Source organism: Aptenodytes forsteri, unplaced genomic scaffold (genome assembly GCF_000699145.1).
Source record: "Aptenodytes forsteri isolate BGI_AS27 unplaced genomic scaffold, ASM69914v1 Scaffold87, whole genome shotgun sequence".
Classification (NCBI taxonomy): Eukaryota; Metazoa; Chordata; class Aves; order Sphenisciformes; family Spheniscidae; genus Aptenodytes; species Aptenodytes forsteri.
In genome coordinates this window covers 1932234-1953288 of record NW_008796041.1, presented here as the reverse complement: position 1 = coordinate 1953288, position 21055 = coordinate 1932234, and the positions used below count along the sequence as shown (strand labels likewise).

At 42.5% G+C, this 21055-nt stretch overlaps 1 protein-coding gene across 1 annotated transcript in view; it reads right to left on the bottom strand.

The window, feature by feature from the left end:
- Positions 1-3987: 3987 nt before the first annotated feature.
- The window catches only part of PRPF18 (pre-mRNA processing factor 18), an 18943-nt gene continuing 1875 nt past the window's right edge, over positions 3988-21055 (bottom strand). The window contains exons 3-12 of the mRNA XM_019473704.1: positions 19998-20075; positions 19846-19872; positions 16956-17060; positions 15146-15259; positions 13260-13406; positions 11447-11515; positions 10207-10347; positions 9639-9710; positions 7040-7195; positions 3988-4661 (exon numbers count right to left, since the gene is read on the bottom strand). Coding sequence (XP_019329249.1) covers positions 4581-4661; positions 7040-7195; positions 9639-9710; positions 10207-10347; positions 11447-11515; positions 13260-13406; positions 15146-15259; positions 16956-17060; positions 19846-19872; positions 19998-20075 — 990 coding nt within the window. The 3' untranslated portion in view covers positions 3988-4580. The remainder of the gene's footprint in view (positions 4662-7039; positions 7196-9638; positions 9711-10206; positions 10348-11446; positions 11516-13259; positions 13407-15145; positions 15260-16955; positions 17061-19845; positions 19873-19997; positions 20076-21055) is intronic.

Genomic DNA, 21055 nt, shown 5'->3' with positions numbered 1-21055 from the left:
TGCAGTGGTCTTTTCAGGAGGGCACGGCGCCTGGGGAATCCTTACCGTGGCGACCGCACCGCCACCTCTGCCAAATGCTCGCTCCAGATGTGCGCGCAGCTGGCCAGGGTTTCCGGGAGGGACCCGCTCATTTGCTGTCGGGGGTCCTGACTGCAGGCAATGCTGGGCATTCCCCCTGCAAAGCCCATCCTTCAGAGATCCCTTGGGATTCGGTGCTCGCGCTCAGCAGATCCCTGCTCGCCCCGTCGCGTGTTCTCTCGAGCACTGGCCTCGGGGGCCCAGGCGGCATCTCGGGCAGTAAGACACCGCGTGACTGACTTCCCAACACCTACCACCACAGTAGGAAACAAAGTCACGAAAACAGTATTTACTGCTAACACGCGTAACTTGAAATAACTAAAATTCACGCTCGCTTATACGAATTGGATGCTGAGGAGCTACAAGGCTGTTTGCAGCAATGCCAAGGTCTGTAGGACAGGCTTGAGCGCCAGCACACTCACCCCTCGCGCTCCAAGGAACCGCCTGCTCGCTGGGTTAAATTCCTGAAGAAACCCCATCGTCCTGGTTTAATCCCTGTTGCCGAGGCAGCAGCATCGAGAACCCACCCCGACAGACGCTGCTCAGGCTCAGGAGAACCCACCCCGACAGACGCTGCTCAGGCTCAGGAGGGGGCTTTGCTGGCAGCCCGGCCCCTGCACGGGGTTAGGGATGCCGCTTGAGACCAGTTTCCCCGTCCGTGGGCAGCGGTGACCCCTGCAGCCGCCCAGCACCCCTTCCAAAATAGCAGGCAGTTTTGAACAGCCACACGCTCTCCACGTGGGACCTGTCCGCACTTCCCGGCACCCAGCACAGTTGTTTCCCGTTCTGTCCATTTATTCCCACTGTCTGTTCCCTTTCCACCCGAGCATCTCTTGTATCATCCGCCCCCATGCCACAGGGAGCCACCAGCGGCACCAACCCGGAGCCAGGAGGCCCCCGACCATACCCAGCACAGTTGTTTCCCGTTCTGTCCATTTATTCCCACTGTCTGTTCCCTTTCCACCCGAGCATCTCTTGTATCATCCGCCCCCATGCCACAGGGAGCCACCAGCGGCACCAACCCGGAGCCAGCAGGCCACCCCAACCATCACCCAGCATCGCTGGGTGTCGTAAATCCCCAAAAGGGTTTGGATGGGGCAAAACGGCAATGAAATTTTTCAGACGTCCCCCTAACTCTGGGACTTTGGCTCAGCTTCATTGCCAGTGGCTCCAATACTGCCGCAGGCACCTCTTCAAGCCCGACAACGCATCAGGAGCAGCTTTCCCAACAGCCCCCTCCAGATTTGATACCAGCACCGACACCCTTGCGCCATCCTTCTTGGAGGGCACCGCGTCATGTACTCATGCCCCGGGCCCGGGAGCCGGGACGCTCTCCTCCCCCTGAGAAGTGAAGCCATTCACCTCTCAGCCAGGTTGATTCTTTGGGCAAGGCTGGATCTATAATGGAGATTATACGGCAGCCAGCCGGAGAGGAACCCGGTTCCTCAATCAAAATAAATTGATCCCACATACGCCCACCCCAAGAGCCTTTCCAGCAATACAGACAAATAGCAAACAAGGAAATAAAGGCATTTAACTACCGTTGGGCACGGTAATACCGGTAACAGGCAGGAACCGTGTACTTTGAGAGCGCGTGGTACCGCACCACCTCGCACAGCCCCTTCCACCGCCGGGCTAGGGAAGGAGTGGGGGGCTGCAACAGACAACCAGGGGCACTAAAGTCCCCAAAAGACTCCAGACATCGCTACGGTGAACGCATGACTTCATCCTAAGGCTACAAGTCTTTGGATTCAGCGGAGTTATTTCCGCCTAATGCAGGAATTATCAGAAATAAACATCTGGAGAAGCCCAGAGGGAAAAGGCTAAATTGCTAAACTGAAACATACCCTCCCCACAAAAACTGTCAAGCAGTGTGACAGCCATGCCACACCCACGCGTCCCTAAACTAGGCTCGGGTGGGTTTTGGATATTTTTTTTTTGGCTAAAAGGCATTATTAACTATTTGATCATGGTCTGGTAGCTGTAATTTGGGGCCATCCAGCTGCAAAGAGCCTCCAACCAATGATGAAAAGCAGCTGCCGTAACAGTGTCCCCCCCCTTGCGATCCCCCGAGGACCGAAGCTGGCTCTCACGTGCCGGACAGCTGGAAACTCTTACACAGATATGCCGTGAGAAAGTACTTCTCAGTTCCTCAGTTCCCCGTGCAGCGCCATTCCATGAATTGCAAGGGGATAAAGTTCTTCCGTCAGGGGATTCATTCAAGCAAGGCGGCTGTATTTCAGGGACTGTCAGCAAGGAGGCACATTGCTTAAATTACATTCTTTAAAACCTGCTCAGACTAAAACATTCCAACCCCAAATTCACGTCCCTACAGGAGACGCATCCCCATTCAAACTGGTGCTCAGGGTACCATTAAAACGGGGGGGGGGGGGGGGGAATCTATCTAATACTATTGCAGATGCCCTAAGGAATCCAGTTCCCTCTAAAGCAGATGTTCCAGTGCTCCTTAAACCATCCCCTGGCTACTCACTTGCTGCACTTTCCAGGGAAATTACAGCTTTTCTAAATGAGGGACAATATTGTCCCTCAATTACTTAAAGAGTTCAAAACTAAGGTCAGGACGAAGACTTAGGAAATCATCTGGGTGGGGAGAGGGATAAAGCTGCGGTGTTATAAATGTTTCCTGTTGTAATAATGCCTCCAAAGAATATCTGTATAGAGCACTGCAAAAAAATCACCAGACACCACTGTTAACAAAACTCTTCCACACTCTTGACATCCGCCCAGCTTCTCCCCACAAAGTCCCCTCTATTCCCCAAAGGCCCCTCCCCAAGCGCCGGTTCGGTCTCACCAGCCTCGTTTTTATTACTTCTAAACTGTTTAAGCTCTTGACATTTTCTCTGGGGTCAAACGCTCCAGACTGAAAAACTCCTGTGTCCAAAGAGGCACTTCAGAATAGAGAGTGTCTCCAGAAGAACCTGAAGTTCCTCAAGATAATCCTCCAAACTCACTGCCAGCACGAATCCCCCAGCATCACGTCTCTCAGTGCCATGGGCACTGTCAACGCCCACGGGAGACAGGTAACTCCTTCAGAGGAGGGCACCCGTTCCTGCTCCACGCTTCCAGCCGAGGTGGGGACTCGGACAAACCGGTACACTGCATATTAACACGTTTCTTCAGGAAGTGGTTCGGCTCACATTGCTACCGCTGCGGCAGCAAAACGCTTCCCACTCCACAGCCCACGAGCACCAGACGTACCAGAAGACCTGCTGCCTCACAGAGGCGGTAGCAGGATACCAGATGCGAATACCTGCCCGACTCCAACCCTGGGCAGCGAGGACCGGACCCTCCCCTCTCCCCAGACTGCACCGAAAAGGCTTCTCCAGAGGCAGAGGAGTGGGCTCTGTGCCGGCTCTGCTGGATCTGCGGGGCCAGACAGACGTGAGGTCGGGCTTCTCTCGAATGTGGGTAGTGTCAGTTATTAGCAGCCACTGCAGGGATCAACGATTTGTTTGGAGCTTCACTGTCGGTCCTAGAAAGGCCTCCTTAAGAGAAGGACACGTTAATACTGCTGCAGAGGTACTGCTGTTCTTGTCACCAAAAAAGCGCATGATTTCAGCCTAAGATTTTCAACCAGCACCACTAACAAAGTTTCAGTATTTCACTGTTTATGCAGAATTAGACATCATCGTTTCTGTGAGTTTCTTCGCCATTCCCAGTCAAGATGCACAATGGTAAAGATTTGTGGCTGCTAGAAATACTGTATGTGGTCATGGGAGGTCCTAATTATTTTCTCTGCAATGCCCAGCACACTGAAATTTTCTCCAGATGTGTAAAAATGGGATTTGAAAGCCTCTAGAGCCATAAGATTACTTCCCCCAAGCCCAGAAGGTTTATATTAAAAATGTCATTACAAAAAAAAAAAAAAAGCCAAATCAGATGTATTCAAGATCAAAAACTCTTTGCACCAAGACTGGCTGTATTTTTCAGCTGAGAAATATATAAACTCTTTTTTTTTTCCCCTCCTGATAAATACCACATGAAAGATTAGCCATTAAAAGTCTCCATATTTACAGAAATAACCAAGATTCAGATTTGACTGCTTCACTCAAATCATCTCCCCACATCAGTCTCCAATGGGAAAGCAGCCAAAAAACTCCACGTACGCTCCTTGCAGGGCTGGGTCTCACCTAAAGCTCTATGATACGGGAAACAGTTCAGTCTGTATGGTTCCCTGAATAACAAATTGAAATAAAAGCAAGGGTCTTGTTCATTGTCCCCTGGTCATTGTCCTGGTCATACCCCCTTCAACCCCCCCCCTTCTGTATATTGGATGTGTTCAGCGTAAAGCATAGATTTAAAAAGAAATCTAAATAAATGGGGCTCGTAAAAAGGAAGCTGTAGAGAAATCTGCGGCTTTATGCTTTTTCGCAAAGCCCACCCTAGGTTCTTGTTGGTGTTAAAGCACAAAGTCTGTCTCTTCAATCCTCTCTGGGTCTTGGAGACGAAAATGTGAGTCGCGCCTTGGACACTGCAGAGCCTCATAAAGCATTGTACTCCACACATTTCGATGGGTCTGTTGGGAAGTGCTTCTGGCAAATGGTCATGAGCCTCTTCAGCCCCTAGGAATTAACAAAACAAGGACAATTCTGTAATAAAACCGCAGCTGTCAAACCGACTTAACAGTCTACAGTATTTTTAAGCTGAACAAGAAGAATTCAAAACAAATGGCTGCTATTTTGGGGTTGTTGTTTTTTATTTGGTTGTTTTTCCAGTTTTTAAGTTTTATGAACCTTTCTGCCTGCAAAGTGCCAAGTTATCTCCAATATGAGAGAGTCTGTGGCATAACCGAAGAGACTACAGATTCAGTCCCTCATGACAGATTCATAGTGAAGAATCACAGTAATGCTTTAATCCCTCCTCCCCACCAAGGGAGAAAACAATACTATCACAATAAAAGATATTTAAAAAAACCTGAATATTAAAAGTAGTTCTGTAGAGCAAAAAGCTATTTCTGACACCAAAACAAGCTGCACAGCTACAAAAAGAACCGAACGGTTTCTCTGGAGGAGAGGTGTCATTCCTCCCCACTGTGGCACCACACCTGACCTACACGTGGAGGCAAACTGAAGAAGTAATCAAGAAGAAAGGCAGAATGTTGACTTTTCTCTTCAGTTCTTTCAAGGCACCGATTGCCAAAAAACAACGTGACAGAAACCCAGTGATTACTTTCTTTCAAGTCACACATAAAAGTCTAACAAAGAAGAAGGAAAACTGCTGCGGCAGTAATGTAATTTAGCAGTGACACTGTACTCCCAAGATGGCCGAGCCATGTGCCTGTCATTAGATGCTAACGATAGAAGATGGCTCCTTGCTAAAGGGAAAAATGATTCAACAGAGGATGCTTTGGCCTTTCCAATGCAGACAAGTCTGGAAAACATGTCCTAGCACCACAATGACTCCTTGTTTGGGATGTAACGATCCCAGGTCCGTTGTAAATCAGAAACATGTTAGCTTCGTATAACTGCTGGGAGCACAGATAATATTCCATGCTCCAGTTTGAACCAGACTAGCTAAACAAGACCTGGTATTTAAAACCAACACGGAGAAAATGTTTAAAGCCAACTCTGTCTTGGCGCTTCAGTAAGTTGTGTAATTCAGAAGCACAGATATGAAATTTACAGTGGGAAGATGAACACGAAGATTTCCTTGACCGACAGATGTAACCCCAAAAGCAGGTAAGGGACAAACTGAGGAATTCATATACATTGTATCTTCCAAAGGGCACGCTAAGAGAGCTCAAGCTACAGGGTAGAGATCTTTCTGCTCAAGACTGGCAAGTGGACACAGATGGCCAACTATACACCAAAGTTGGAGAAGCAGCATTATGGCCATGCTGAGGCCCACAACAAACTTCTTTCAGAGTCCAAATTCCTTTTTTAATACAAACTAACAACAAAACTGTTTGGTTAACATAAGCTATTTCATCCCTTAAATACTTCCATGTAAGTATTACACTAACTGGAGCCTGTCTCTGAAGATACATAATCCACGTGCCAATTTTCACCTTACAAAAGGTGGTCAAATTTAATTTGTTGGCTCTGTAAGTGTCTGGAGCTTCCTCTGACTTCATGATGACATTTTCACAGGTTATGATATTAAAAACTATAGTTGAAGAGAAACCAAAGGTTACACTTGTAGCCCCAATACAAAGAAACTCAAGGTAGAAGGAGAAGTTGCATTTTACAAGCAATCCGCTTGCAGACAGCTGCAGAAGTTGAAAAGCAACGGGAGTCCTTCTGCCGCAGCAGCAAGATCCTGCCAGAAGCTCTGAGCTCCACGATGCTGCTCTGGAGGCTTCAGAGTTAAGCCAGAAGGTCTTTATCTCAATGGAACTGCAACTGGCAAGAGGCAGATACATTTAACAATACAAGGAGAGAATACTTGTTTCCTCAGACCCGTCCACCTGTTACACTGAAACATCAGAGAAGAAAAACACCACTGCTATTAATTCCACAAACAACAGAAGTTCACGACACGAGTATGAATATGCACAGGAGGAACTGAACCTGGAATTTTGAGCCCACACTGTTGAAGAAACATGTTTGAAAAATGAACGCACTGATCTAGTTGCAGAAATAGTCAGAAGGACTGTAGTCCACAGTATTAAATTCCACACGTGATGTTAAAACCATGAGTTGAGCAGTGAAGGAACTCAGGAGAATAAAGCATGTCTTCACAACCACTTTGGTGTTCATACAGGATCACAATAGTTAAGACATAGAAAAATCCATTAGACTCCGTTCCTAGCCCAGCACTGAAGAGCCTTCAGGTCCAGGATGAGCTACCTATTAAACGGATGTCATGCTTGACCCAAGCTAAGGCAACTCTCCATTTCTAGGACCTTTTTACCGCATCACCTGTAACTATGAAACCAGTATTTCTCAAAGATCCCCTAACTTCAAAAGCAAATCTGTTGGATTTCCAAAGCTAACGTTACCTGAATATACTTCCTTTGAGTTTCATCATTGAGAACGTGGGCTACGTGCTTGGAGAAAATCTTTTCACGACCTGTTCGAGCGTGGATGCCAACCATAGTGACACCAATAGGCCAGGGAGCATTTCCAATAGCCATCTGAAGATAAGCATCATTTGCCTGAAGGAATACAGTGCATGCACACTTAGCAGAACAGAAAGGGCATCGGAAAGCAGAGCATCTTTGCATTGCCAGATACAACACCACCACATGTTCCAGTCTCTCTGCATCGGGTTTCATTGCACAATACTAACCAATTTTACAACACACCTTCCTAACACGATTCATGTTTATGCTGAAGCAAGGACTATGGACTTTACCTGATGAAAGAAAGCACTGGATAAGGCAGTCTAATATTGGTTAAAACTAAAGTTTACTGGGACTATTTTCAGCTCAGCCTTCTCAGGTTCCCGTAAGCTTTTCTGCTGTAATCACCTTTACAACCCTTGCCGTTTCGGTTGCCGACTAGACCAGGGAGCTTGGCTGTAAGCGCAACCCACTGCAGGCCCACGACGTGTGTGCAGAACTGAGGTCACCCGGTACACAGGAGGGCACTGGGGCCTGACACCTGACATCTCTCAGGGAGAGGACCTAGCTTCCAGTGAGGCTGAGAACCAGCTCTCTACAAAACTGGGTTAAATAAGCACATTTGTAACAATGTTTATGAACAGAGCAGCAGCAGCAGCAGCAAAAGAACCTGAAATTTCCTAATCAAGATAGCAGATCCTGCTTCTTAACATAAAGCTGTAGCAGACAACATCCCCGGAGAAGAACGGCAATAAAACTTGAAGGGAAAATGAACAGAAAGACACGGAGAAAGGAAGAGAAGTACAGAGCTTAAAAAAACGATGACAACTGAGAACCGGGAAGTGAGGGGGACAGACACATATATGCAGTCACAGAAACACAGCTTCAAGAAGGACTTGGAGCAGGACATTCCTCCACTGTTAGTGAGCAGCCACAAGACTCGCTGATAAAGAGTTCATTTATCACCTCCCATTTAGAGACTAATCAACAAGAAGTAGCCATCATGACCAGTGGGTACAGTTTCTTCCCATTTGGCAGGGAGCAAACCGGGAGGTGAATAATGAACAAGGCAGGACATTGCAGAGAGAGCTGAGAGTAAACCTGAAGAAGGGACCTGACTTTGCCTGCACCTACATGAGGCAGGATCTGAACAGTCTTTGTCAAATACCTACTTACTGACTTAAATACGGTTTTCTGATGAAACCTAGTACGTGAACATGCAATTAAAGACCCTTCCGGGATTGTCACAACAGGGTTAATTAAGGTTGAGCGGACAACTTCTATTCTGGCATTTGCCTACCATCACATGTTGATTTCAAAATTTAAATCTTTCGAGCATTTCATCTAACAAACAGTAAGAATTTGTGGCTGACGGTATTCACTGGGCTGCACAAAGCAAAAAAACACGGAAGACAACAGCAGGCAAAGAGAGACAAGTCTCTTAGGAAGCAAAATGGAAAAGGATATGAGTATCTTTAAAAGCACAAGGCTCATTAGCCTAATTAAAAAAAAAACAAACCCAAAACTTTCAAATCTGTACTCAACTCCTCCAAAATCAGTCTGTGAAGTTTACATAAAGCCAAGCACCTCCAGGAGAGAGAGGCACAGCAGATTAACCCACAAGATAGACCGCATTACCACACACTCACTACTTCGTTTGAGAAGGCACTGGGAAGGGAATTTCAACATAATGATGACAACCAAAAGAAAAAAAAATGCTCCAAAACAAAACCCCACCATCATACATCCCACACTTTCAGTTCTACTTTCAAATGATTTGGATTAAACTGGCCTTAGGCCATCTGAAGTTTTTTCAGTAACAAAAGCAGGTTTGCTTGCTTACTTGACAAATTATCCCAAGTCCTCAGAAGAATAATAAGAAATACTAGAAATTTAAAGGCAAGACATGGCTCAATTTCCTCTGCATACACAAGCTGCTTAAGCAAATGCTATCGATATTTGAGTTCCACTTCTGAAGGCAGCTACAAACAAAACCTAACACTGCCTTTGATCTTGTGTGCCAAAGTACTTCTGCCTCCTCCAGTAAGCATACTTTGTCCAAAAAAACTTTTCATTAACTTACCTCAACCTTGCCAGGCCAGCTAATGTGAGCATAGCCAAAGAAAGGGACAGTGTCTCACATTCAATAACTCAGTTCACCTCTATTAATTCCTAATTAATTAATCAACACCCTATTACTATTAATTCAATACCTCCATTTAACCTTACAATATCAGGTTTCCCATACAGGTTTCCTCTGCAACTTAATATAACCATCTCTGAGAAAAATTCTATTTGTGCTTACAAAGCTCTGCAGTTTCACCAGCCTCAAAAGATCTTCTGACAGGCTGTGGATCAAACATTACCTGGAGCCCAACCTTTAATAGCCATTTTTCATTTTGTTTGAATATATGTTGTGTGTATTGCCAGCTATGTATCTTCAAAATGCAAAAAAAATGGGAAATGTTGAAGTAATAAACTCAATCTATTAGAACCAGACAGCCCAAACATGGCGGAAGAGTGCACACAAACCTACCTTCACATATTCTCTTTGCAACATGAATTTAATAATATCTGTTATTGATTCTTTGATGTCTGCAGGAAGTGTCTACAGGAGAAGCAGAAGGGGAAAAAAAAAAAAAAAAGACATCTTTACTTCAGAATAGCAGCTCAGGAAAATCATCCTACTCAGCATTTATACAAAGTTTAGCACCTACTCTAGCTTGAGGACTTTAACAAAGGAAAACATATTTGTTATTTAGATGAAGGATCTGAAGCAAGAGAGGTTAAGTGGTTACACCTAGCAGCTTGTGGCAAAGTGCAAAATAAAATCCCAACTCTCTATCACATTTGCAACCCTATGAACAGGTGATACATAAAGCAACACCTGGAAAAGCAGTGGGTAGGCAGAAGAATTCACTGATCAAGATTAAAAGGTCAGAACTGAGAGTCATGGGCTCTAGACACAGAAACCCTGACCAACTCACTTCTCTCTTCTTCAGTGAAGATAACATTACCTCAGGAAAGGGCACTAACCACTGGGTACTTTGAAAGCAGAAGTTAAAGTAAGTCTTACAGGGTAGTGACATTTAAAAGTGATTCACCCTTTTCCGAAGTTTTCTGAAGAGTGGCCTCAGGTACGATTCTGTCTGCTTTTGAGTGGCACTGTTCAGCTTCCCCTGTACGCCCCGTTTCACGTAGTCTTCTCTGGCATTCAGCTCCTTAGCCCAAACTCCAAGAAGAAACTGTATGAGGAACAAGCAAATTTATGTTATAGTGCCATCTAGTGACTTCCTCGGCAAAAAAGATGGGAACAGTGGTTCAACCCACCATGGCAAAATGAGTTTTTCAGAGAAATCTGAATTAAAAAGGCAAGAAGCCTCGTTCAGAAGGATAGGCAAGGAGGGATAGGAACAACCCTCCTATCATAAAAACATGTGGGTGAGGGTAGAGCATGTAAAAAAAGGCACATACAAAAAAAACCCGAAGGAAACAAGTGTAGGTATCAGTGCTGGGAGGGAGGAGGGGTACATAAAAAGAGCAGAAATCTAAGTAGAAAACACTGATGTTTCAGAGCAATTTTTGCAAAGGAGCCTAAGGAATGGTGAAGATCACAGTGAAAACTCAACATGCCAGAAGGCAAACATGTCAAATGTACCTTCTCTCCGCCTGGAAAACAATTCCTGAGCTTTCTTTGTCTGACTGCCCAGCCCAAACTATATTAAAATGCCAATGTATCTTATATACACAAATAAAAGCTTCCACTCTTGCTGTGACTTCTGATCATCACAACAGTTACAGAGGGACCAGCTGACTCAAATTAGAGGCAATACAGGCTTCTTGCCAGGAAACAAGGAAACAATTTTCTGCTATCCGCTTGAACCTGTTTCCTTAGCAAAGCCAGTGGACTTCCTTTAAAATTCTCTTCTTTCACATAACAGTACCAGGTGATATTTCATTTCAGCTTGTACTGTTCCTGGGGAAGGGAGGCAGGGACTCCTCGGAAGTTTTTAATGCCATAGTAGTACATAGAAGCAACTACATACAACTGCCTTGATTATCATACGGAAATCAAAACCATATTTATTTTGTCTGGAAAAGCAGGACCAGATTTTGAAGAACACTGCTCTCCCAACAGCCCTTTCCCAAGTCTAGCAGAAGTCACTATTGTGACTAACCAAGGCTGTGGAGTGCCAAGCATTTAAAAAACCCCACATCTTAAGCATAATGTGTGAGTTTTTCTCTCCAAGCAGCTGAAACCGTCCCTTCTATTCACGAAATGTATCTGCATCATAGTAAAAAATGACACAACTACAGAATAATTAATCTATTAGAGTTTGTTACCTTCAAGAACTTCGTTATGATGTCCATATCATAGTGATCATCACCCCGTCCTAAGGATTCTCCCAAAGCCTAGAACAGGAGAAAAAAGGCAATTATTTCCACGTTGTCTAGAAATTTGCCCCCACCACCACAGCAGAGCATGATTCACTGCATCGTGAACTGTAATAAACTCCACCAGTAAACCAAAATACTAGTTAGGAAACGGAATGAAACAGCTATATATGCTACTGAGATTCATTAATCTATTAAAAACATTTAAGTCAAAAAGCCAATATGATTATTTCTGAAAAGTCAATGCAACAGTAATTTTTCATTCATTAACTACTAAATTATTGGCATAATCAGCAGCTGTCTGACAGCACTGTATTAAAGGGAACTGTGGGTGCACTGCATTTTTTTTAAGATCCCCAAAGCCGTCAATTAACCTAATTATTTTGTTAATCTATTTCAATTCCCTGATGTACTGAGGCTTTTTACCATTTCATTTAATCGCAACTGTGAAATTGAGGGAACAAATCTAAAAAAAAAAAAAAAAAACCCAAACCAAAAAACCCCAGCAGTATGCTCCAATACTCTAGCTTCCTGCCAAAACCTTGAAACTGTTAATACTAACAATTTTTAGCAATACTAGGAATTTTTAGAAACATTTTCCAGTAGATATAGTTGGATTTATAATCTATTTCCATTGTCCTCACATTTCCAAAGTGAGCTTTATTTAAAAAAATCTCCTAGATTTGGAACCCAATTCAGTGTAAGCCTTTATGCTCAAGGGAATGCAGTTGAAGTAGCATAAAATTAAGACTGCATTGTTTTCAAACTTTTCAGAAAATGATTACTTTCATAGCTCAAACCAAGCCTGCCCTACTACCCCAAAAAGGGGGTATTTTGAGAACTAACAGATGGATAAAATGCAGCCCCATTACAACTGGTATCCATTCTGGTACTCCAGTTATTTTAAACCAGAACCCCTGGTACCCTAACAAAAAAGCCAAAGACTATCTCCTAATAATAATGTGTATTCGTTTAAGCTTTCAGTTATAAATCAGATTATTTCTTAAACACGCTTTTGGAAGGATGTTATGAAGATTAACTCCTGCAAAGAGTTTTGAAGATTAAGGGTAAAAGTCTTCAGCTCAAGTTAATGTGTTTTTCAAAACACTACCCTAAAATACCAGGTGCTGAATGCGTTTCATGGCACTCATGCTCCGCTCGCTTACACAAATACCGTGGTATTCTTTCAGAACATAGTAGCCATTTGCACTGATTCTGCAACACATCGTCTCTGCACTTGTTGTATTTCCTGTGATCTGCCTACTTCTGATGTCCGCTTCTTTTGTCCTGGATGTTTTTTTATATCAAACATTCTTTCTGCGTGTCTATTTTTCAGAGTCCATGTTTCTTGTATAGGGAAAAATTCATCAGTACTAAGCTTATTACCCTCTCAAATACTCAATGGAAAGGCTTTAGAATTTATGACCAGGTAATGCATTTTTATTAAATTCTCTACTTCCAAACCCCCTGCAGAAGGAATCCTAACTGTATCACTTTCCTTGCAGGCAACTCCCGCCCCCTTTTTGATGAGGTGTTATAAACAAAGACCACTTGAGTTTTCACATGCCTACTGCAGGCACCTATGGTGCAACTCAAGGCTTAGAAACCTCTATTTCCTAACAGAGCATATTTAAGGATACTTCAGAATGCCTAAGCTAGATGTTGAAAACAAGATCAAAACTTTGTCTAAACAATCCTGAAGCTTTCTCAGAACAATGCACTACAGCTAAAATCCCTTAATTAAAATCTACCCATCACATACTTCTAGTTCTTCAATAGTGGTATTCTCCTCATGGACTTTCAAGTCATTCTGTGAGTCATCGTCTCCTGCTTCTTGGCCGCCTACAATTTCATTCAGATACTGCTGGTCAATCTTATCCAAAGCAGCCTTCAGGTCATTTCTCAGGCCCTGGAAAAGATAAGAAATGACTAATTTACAAAAAAAAACTCAAGTAAAAGCAGTTCAGCACTGTCACCGTGAGCATCCAACTTCCGTTTAAGAAAAGCCAAATTCTGTAAAAACATGCGTAAGGGTTTAGCTTTGTTGTCTGAATTTAAACTGAATTCAAAAAACAGTTTCTGGATTGCTTCAGCACTTAACAAAAAGCAGGTGCATGAACTTCTGCAGCGTTCATACCTGTGAAAAAGGCTTTTTACCATATTTTCGTGAGAAAAGCACAGAGGACTGAATCAACTTCTAGGACTTTCTTCAAGATGTTTTCTCCAAGCAATGCACCGACCCACCCCAAAACAAACAGAAAACAGACCATAACCATCATCAGCTCTACAAGTCTTCACATCTGCCCTGAAAAAAGCTGTAAATAAGGTAAGTAACACTCCTTCAGTACTATCACATAAAACATTTATGTAGTTTCCCTTTATTAGCAATGATTTAAACATAGCAGAATGTTTTATATAGATTAGGTGTTTAAAATCCCCTACTCTAGAATAGGTGATTAAAAAAAAATTAGAATCAGTTTGAAACCATATATATAAAGTTAAGAGCTGCTTTTAAATAGAACAAGAAACTCAGCTTAGTCACAGTTAGAGGACTTGCATTCTTACCTTGAGACATAAAATATAAAGCTCTATAAAGGAGTATGACATTTCTTACCCTAAGATAAATTCAGCCACTCCATGGGAATAGATATGCACAGTTATTTCCCCTCTTCCATCATCATACTTGACTGTCTAGAGCATTTCTATTAATCATTCAGTAGTCTAAAAACGTCTGAACCACAAACTGGTTATAGCAGCTATCTACATTTTAAGCAACACATAGCAACAGGAGTGACTGAAACATATAACACAAAAATCCAACACAATCCTATTTATGAGCTCACTATTTCCTAATACTCCTACTACTGTCGTTGATGTCACTGGAGGGGAAGCTTTCATTAGCAGAATTATTTTTTTTTAAATGTTTAGATCTGTTTATCCTTTTTTAAAAGACTTGAACAGGAAAAGGTTTTCCTTTTCTGGGCAGTCCCAGCAAAGACATTTCAAACAATTCAGTTTGCCACAAATTAGGGAAGACAATCCAAAGCTGAATTGCATCTCCTCACTTAACTGATCAATTCTTAAGACAAAAGGAATAAATTGGCAAACTGTGATATATCTTTTAGCATTTTTTGAATCAATGGCTACTTTAAAGGCAAGGGGGGAAAATCAAGTTTCCCTAACAAGTTATAGCTCTGGAATCAAATGATTTGAAAAATCATTTACATACCAGAAAGATAGGATGCAATCCTCCTCTCTCTTACCCGTACCTTCTCAGAGACGCATATAATCACAAACACAGGACAGTTTTAACAGTAAATGACTGTCTTTTCTGCTGGTTAAAAAGCAGGTAACAGCACAGGCTGAGGTATTACTGCCACCAGGAGGCCCCTTTTTCAACTGAAAAGGCCTAGAAGGTTTCTAGGGTTGAACTGTCTAACACAAGGAATTGTAATTGTGCACAAAACTATGACATTTAACATACTTTCTCAGGCAGTAAATGAGACAGAGCAGATCTTCCTCTTTGCTCTGTACTACCCCTCCCTCCTAAAAAGTAACAGTTACTGAAACTGATTTTCTGTAACTTGTATAGGGTTCCTCATTGGTTATCCCGCTACAAATAAGTAACTAGTAACTATCCAGTCTTACCTTGTTCACTTCAGGTGCAAGAATTTCTATCTTCCTCAGACGCTGAAATGCATCATAATCTGTTTCTCCAAACAGTCTGATCGGCTCACCTCTCTCTCGTAACCTCCTGATAACCTGAAAAGAATCAAAGGATTCCATTACGCAAACTCGTAAAGGAAGCAAAATAAAATCCAGAACTACGGATTTGTTTACTTTGCTTAGAATAACAAGCTGAGCTGGACTGGAGAGGAAATGGCAATATTTTAAGCAGTAGAAAAATGTTCCAGACACTTTACAATCTAAATATAAAACTCCCACGGTATTTCAGTGAAAGGCCATTCCAAATATTACCAATCTAAATATCGCATAAAACCCCAAGCCACTTGGTATAGCCTAACTTTTTCCTGCTCTGACTTGTTTAAACAAATACACAAAAATTATCCCTCTGGCAGAACTTAAACTGTTTTCAAAATCACGAAGGAACTTGACGATAATCTCACTCACCTACTTGTCCAGGGCAATAAAAACACTCCCTAACTAGGCTGCAGGTTGTCCCAGCACATCTGCAAGATTGATTTGCTGAAAATTGTCATCCTTAAGCATTTGGCAAATATTAAGTCCCATAATCTAATGTGATAGTTACTTCAAAACTAGATATAAGAGGTCCAACATCCTCCCTCGGCTGATTTGCAAAGTCATGGGCAGAGCCAAAACCCGAACTTTTTTCTCCCGATTCCTTCTCTCATGCATTGCTTCTAAATCTCTTTATACTTACCATTACTCATTTAGCATATCAATTCATATTGATATATGAATCACCATGCAATACTTTGGTGATCAAGAGAAGGGCTTACACTTCATTTCATGCCACCACTTTGTTATACCAATAGACTGGTTGGACAACAAGAAACTAAATGAATTCAGCCATTAATTCGTTTATTCAGTTCAAGTGTCTTGCTGTATGTTGGCAAGCATTTGACTTGCAAACGTATCACAAAACCAGGGGTGGACAGAGCGCTGGCACAGCAACACCTAAACCTCGACCAAAACATGCACCCAAGTAGATCAACAGCAGTGAGACACTGAGCATTACACAGGACATACAGACCAAACCTCAAACCAAGCATGAAACCAACAGCCCGCATTACAAGCCCTGTGACATACTCCTGTTACAAATAGTAAGTATCTTGCAAAATTAAGGGGACATGTGACATCCTTGGATGATCTCAGCTGTGAATTTCAATATTTCCAAGATTAGAATTTATTCTGTACTTCTGAACTTCCTGCTTCTCTTCTGCTTTGGGGTATAGATCTGTTCGTGACCTCACATTCACATAGGTATTTTTATTCTTAGAAAGGACAAAGATCACACCAGCTGCTCTGGCTTCAGGACCTTTTCTTCTAGAAATGAAGGTGAACTTCCAAACCTTAGTTTCTAAATTTGGGTTCAGAGCTACAAAGAAAAGCAGCTTGGTGAAAAAAATCTTGGAAAAAGTCAGCATGCCATCTTCAGTATTATCCAAGGATAATACTGATATTCAGGGTACTATTCTAGAATTCATCTGAAAGAGCTGTAAAATGTTATGGCGCATCTGTGCAAATCCATATGACAGAGGCTTTACCCATCTGTACCTCCCTATGCATTCAGTTGGACACCAGATCCTTGATGAGCGAAGATGATCATTAATTGTTGACTGTAAAAATTGAGGCTTATTATTTAATACAAACTGCCATAAAAAGTACAGTTCACTAGAAAAAAACAGCCCTAACAAGAAATTTCAGATGCATTTGCTGTAAACTCAGGCAGTCTGTTTCTGATGACTGATTTTACCTCCTGTCTGGAAAGGGTCATTGGTAACTTTTCTTCTGCCAGTTCAAGTTCCAGCACTGGATTTGATGAAGTCAGTGGTTTCTCCTCCTCTTCTTGCTGCTGCACCTACATTCAACAGACATAGTTACTAATGTGCTGATGGGAATAAGCCCATATATTGATAGCAATGCAAAGATACAGAACCCTGGAACACAGATTTTAATATGACAATATAAACCTTTAGTTTCATAGTTTTTCTTGTCTATAATTGAATTTCACAGAACAACAAAAGCTTTTAAAAGTATCAGTATTTAACTAACACTTCTGCAGGTTGCAGGAAGCAGCCTCTATAGCAAATGGAAAGGACAATTGCTGAAGTTTGGCAATCCCTTTAGCAGGCAGATGTCAGCACTGGTGCCAAAAATAGCAAATCCACCCTCTGCCTGTTGATACCTGCCCCTGCTCTGTCCTCCCTACCCATGCAAAAGCATTGGCATCGCTATGTGATGAACCAGACGGCGGAAATGATTCAAACAGAAAATAATCTGGCAAACAAAAAGAAAGGTACTCTTCCCAGCCCACTTAACCTAACCTCCTCATCCAGCTCACCAGGCAGCGGCACACGCGTGGACACAAGGGCAGAAATGAAAACCCAAGGGCAGGGAGAGAGTGGGGCTGCTTCTTTCGGTGGCAGTGTCAGTTTAAAATGTTTACTACCTACAGCTTCAGTGAGCTGAGTACAACTAGTAGCGATCCATGGTTTCTATTGGGTTCTGAGAGGTGCTCGTTTAAGGTAACGCATTTTTCTCACAAGCTTGCCATAGTTTCTTGCGGGTTAAAAAAAACAAAAGGCGGCACCCACAACTCCTCACAGGGATAGGAACTCATTAACAACTCCTCTTAATCTAAAAGAAGCTCCCTGAATCAGAGCTTGCTTTCTTCATTACTCAGTATTTTAAATAATGCAAAACAACTCTTGATCAAAGTAACTTTGAGACAGCAGTCATGTAACTACAGTTCCCTTTATAAGCTCAAATTCAACATTTCTGGCAGCATAAGCAGATTGCTGTTGGTAATATTCCTATAATAAGGAAACATTTCCAGTATTTACTCACATCTTGTTTTTTCCTAGATTCCTTATTAGAATTTATTTCCTTTCCATTCTTGCTAAAAGGGAAATGCTCCACTTAATCCTACAGCACCCTGTAGCATTCTCCATGCATGGGCAGTACACTGTCATTTCCAGTCTGTATTTGGGTTGATCAGTTTGATGAATGTACTAGACGGATTTTTTTTAAAGAAGCTTTTCTATTCTTTCAGGCCAATGTGCCAGTCTTGCACCCTGGTGTCAGTCTGACTCCATGTGGATGTAAGGATCCACCCCTGTGGCTCCAGCTACAGGATTCAGCCACAAATCTATATTCAATGCTATACTAGCAAACACAGAAATCAATCCTATAACCACAGGTGCTTGGAACAAGCAAGGGAAGGACAATCAAATCAATGCTTAACACATAAAGGGAGGGGAAAAATAAAACTTCCATCAATGCAGGAAAGGGGGAATTGACAGGGGACAGAAAAGATGGAAGAACTGTGTAAAAATGTATATATATAAGAAATACACTCCCATGGCAGAAGGATACGTACAAGTTTTAACTTACAAACATTCTGGAAATCATAAAGAGACAGCAGCATTGGGGGAAAAGATTTGATCCATTCTGTCAGCTGGACTCCAAGTTACAAGCAATATCTTTACCACAGTTATTTTGGTTTCAGTGCTTTCTTTTTCAAGCAAGTCAAATTATTACAACTTATTAAGTCTAAGCAAAGGAAAAACACACCTGAATTTAAAAAGAAATCAGTCTATATTCTACATCTTATTAATGTAGTAAAGATCAAATGCAGAAATCTGGGAGGCTCTAAAAAGGTACTAAATTTAAAGAAGCAACTTATTTTAAAACCATTTTCAGGGTTACATTTCAAACCAAAACTGGTGCTGCAGCAGCACAGACAACGGCATTTTAACCGCCATGTAAGGTTCTGAAGAACTCAAGCTAATGCTCAAAAAGCATCACGTAGTCATTTCCACTTGGAAGAGCAACTGGATTCACAGAATACTTTCTCATGACTATATGCTGCACGTTCCAAGACCCATTTTGGCACTGATGTTCAAATATTCTACAAACAGATCAAGGTTTCAGAATAAGTCACTAACCGGGTAAAGTTCAACTGAAAACAAAGCTCCTATTTGTGCCCAGTAACAGCAAACAAGATTACGAGCCCCTGTCTTCCACAAGGGAATGCATACCCCCTCCCATACACGTATAATCAGGCAGGCAGGCAGACGCACACACTTGTAAAAGAAAACAACATTCTTTCCATTTCAGTAAACTATCTCCCTGACACCGTTACAAGGCAGATAAAGCCTTCCAGATCACTCATTTGTTTCAAAATGCGCCCTAGGTTACCAATTGTTTTCTAATATTTTGCCAGCAAGAAAACAAATGCTGCTGTTGCGCTCTTTCAATGCTGGATGGTTGGTGGCCAAAACCCAAGTACAAATATATACAGTATGAAAGTTGGCAGATCTTTTTAATATGCGCCCACGCTATACTGATTTCTTTTGGACATTTTGACAAGACCGTGAAAATTATCTGAATGGATAAAATTATCCAAACGTATCCATTTTTTTCCAATGAGGGGGGGGGAAGGTGGCTATATCAGATCCAGTGTTCATGCCTAACAGCACAATTTAAAAAGAAAGGAAGACAAGCTTTGATCCCAAGCCACTTCATGCTTTCCACACAAAAAATAAATAAAATAAACAAAAGCCAAACCATAACACAAACTTAAGTAGCTGTATATCATGCATGTCTTTTCCTGCATTGAAAATGGTTTTGGAAACTCATACCTCTCCAGGTGGCTTCTCATTTACAGGCTAATGTATAACATTAACAGATTGAACAAAGAACAACAATTATCATTAACAACATTTATACTGTTGATAATAAAGTGTAGACTTCAAAGTAAACATACAAATTCCTGGAAGAACAACTACCATACCTTGTAGCCACATCTCTGAAAGTAGGCCTCCTCTTCTTTTTTAGCTAGCTCACTGCGTTTGAAATATTTCTTATTTCCCTAAAAGAGAGGAAAACTGTTAACAGTTTACAGTTTTGCATACTTGGGCAAAAATGGCTCAAACTTCCTTACTTGAGTTGGTGAATTCAGCTACATCCTTTCAGAGAGATGGCTACATTGCCATGCAAAGGGGACAAGTTGGAAGCACCTCTGAAAATCAGCAATATAGAGTGACTTCACAGCACATAAGTATAAGCAGGCGTGAAAGTACAATGTGTTCACCAGCGCTTTAAAAAAACCCACATTCTTCATCATGTAAGGCCACGGTACTCGCTAGCGTAAAGCTTCGCTTCAGAAGTGCACAACAAGGCCCAGGTTGGAACACTGGAAAGTTGTTTAAACAAACCATACAAAACGTGTCATTTTACACTAAATGAAGGAGATGGGAGAAATCACCTTTGTACAGAGTATTTTGTAAGCTTCTTTGGGGCACCTATGTGGAAATGTGTTTGATAAGACCTTCCAAGCACACAACAGCTAGCAACTGTGGTCACCCTGAAGCACTTCCCTCGATTAACATGAAATATTGCTTCTTTCTTCATACTTTGCTTGCCTGATCTACAACAGCCTCCGATCACCGCTCACTACGTCAACCACTAATGCCAAAACCTAAACGCAGACATCCACAAAAGCGCTCTACTTTACTGTGGGCGCTGTTAAGCTAACACACTCGGCGCACACACACCCCTCTGCGACCCTACTATTGCTAGGAACGTTCCGCAGCAGTGGTGAGGAAAGGGATCCACACATCGTTCACCGACGGTGGCACAGATTTTTCTCATCTCTCAGTGCCTGAAATAAATAACTAAACCAGCTCCAAAAGGCAGAGGCACACAGCGAGGCCCTGAAGCCAGGCTGCTTCGGCGCCCCCAACTCTCTGGTGCCCCCAACCCTAAACGCCTCCTGACTCCTTCCCCGATCCCACCCTGGGCCACTCCTGCTCCTCTTCCCCAAGCCCCGAACCCCCTCCCGGGCCGCTC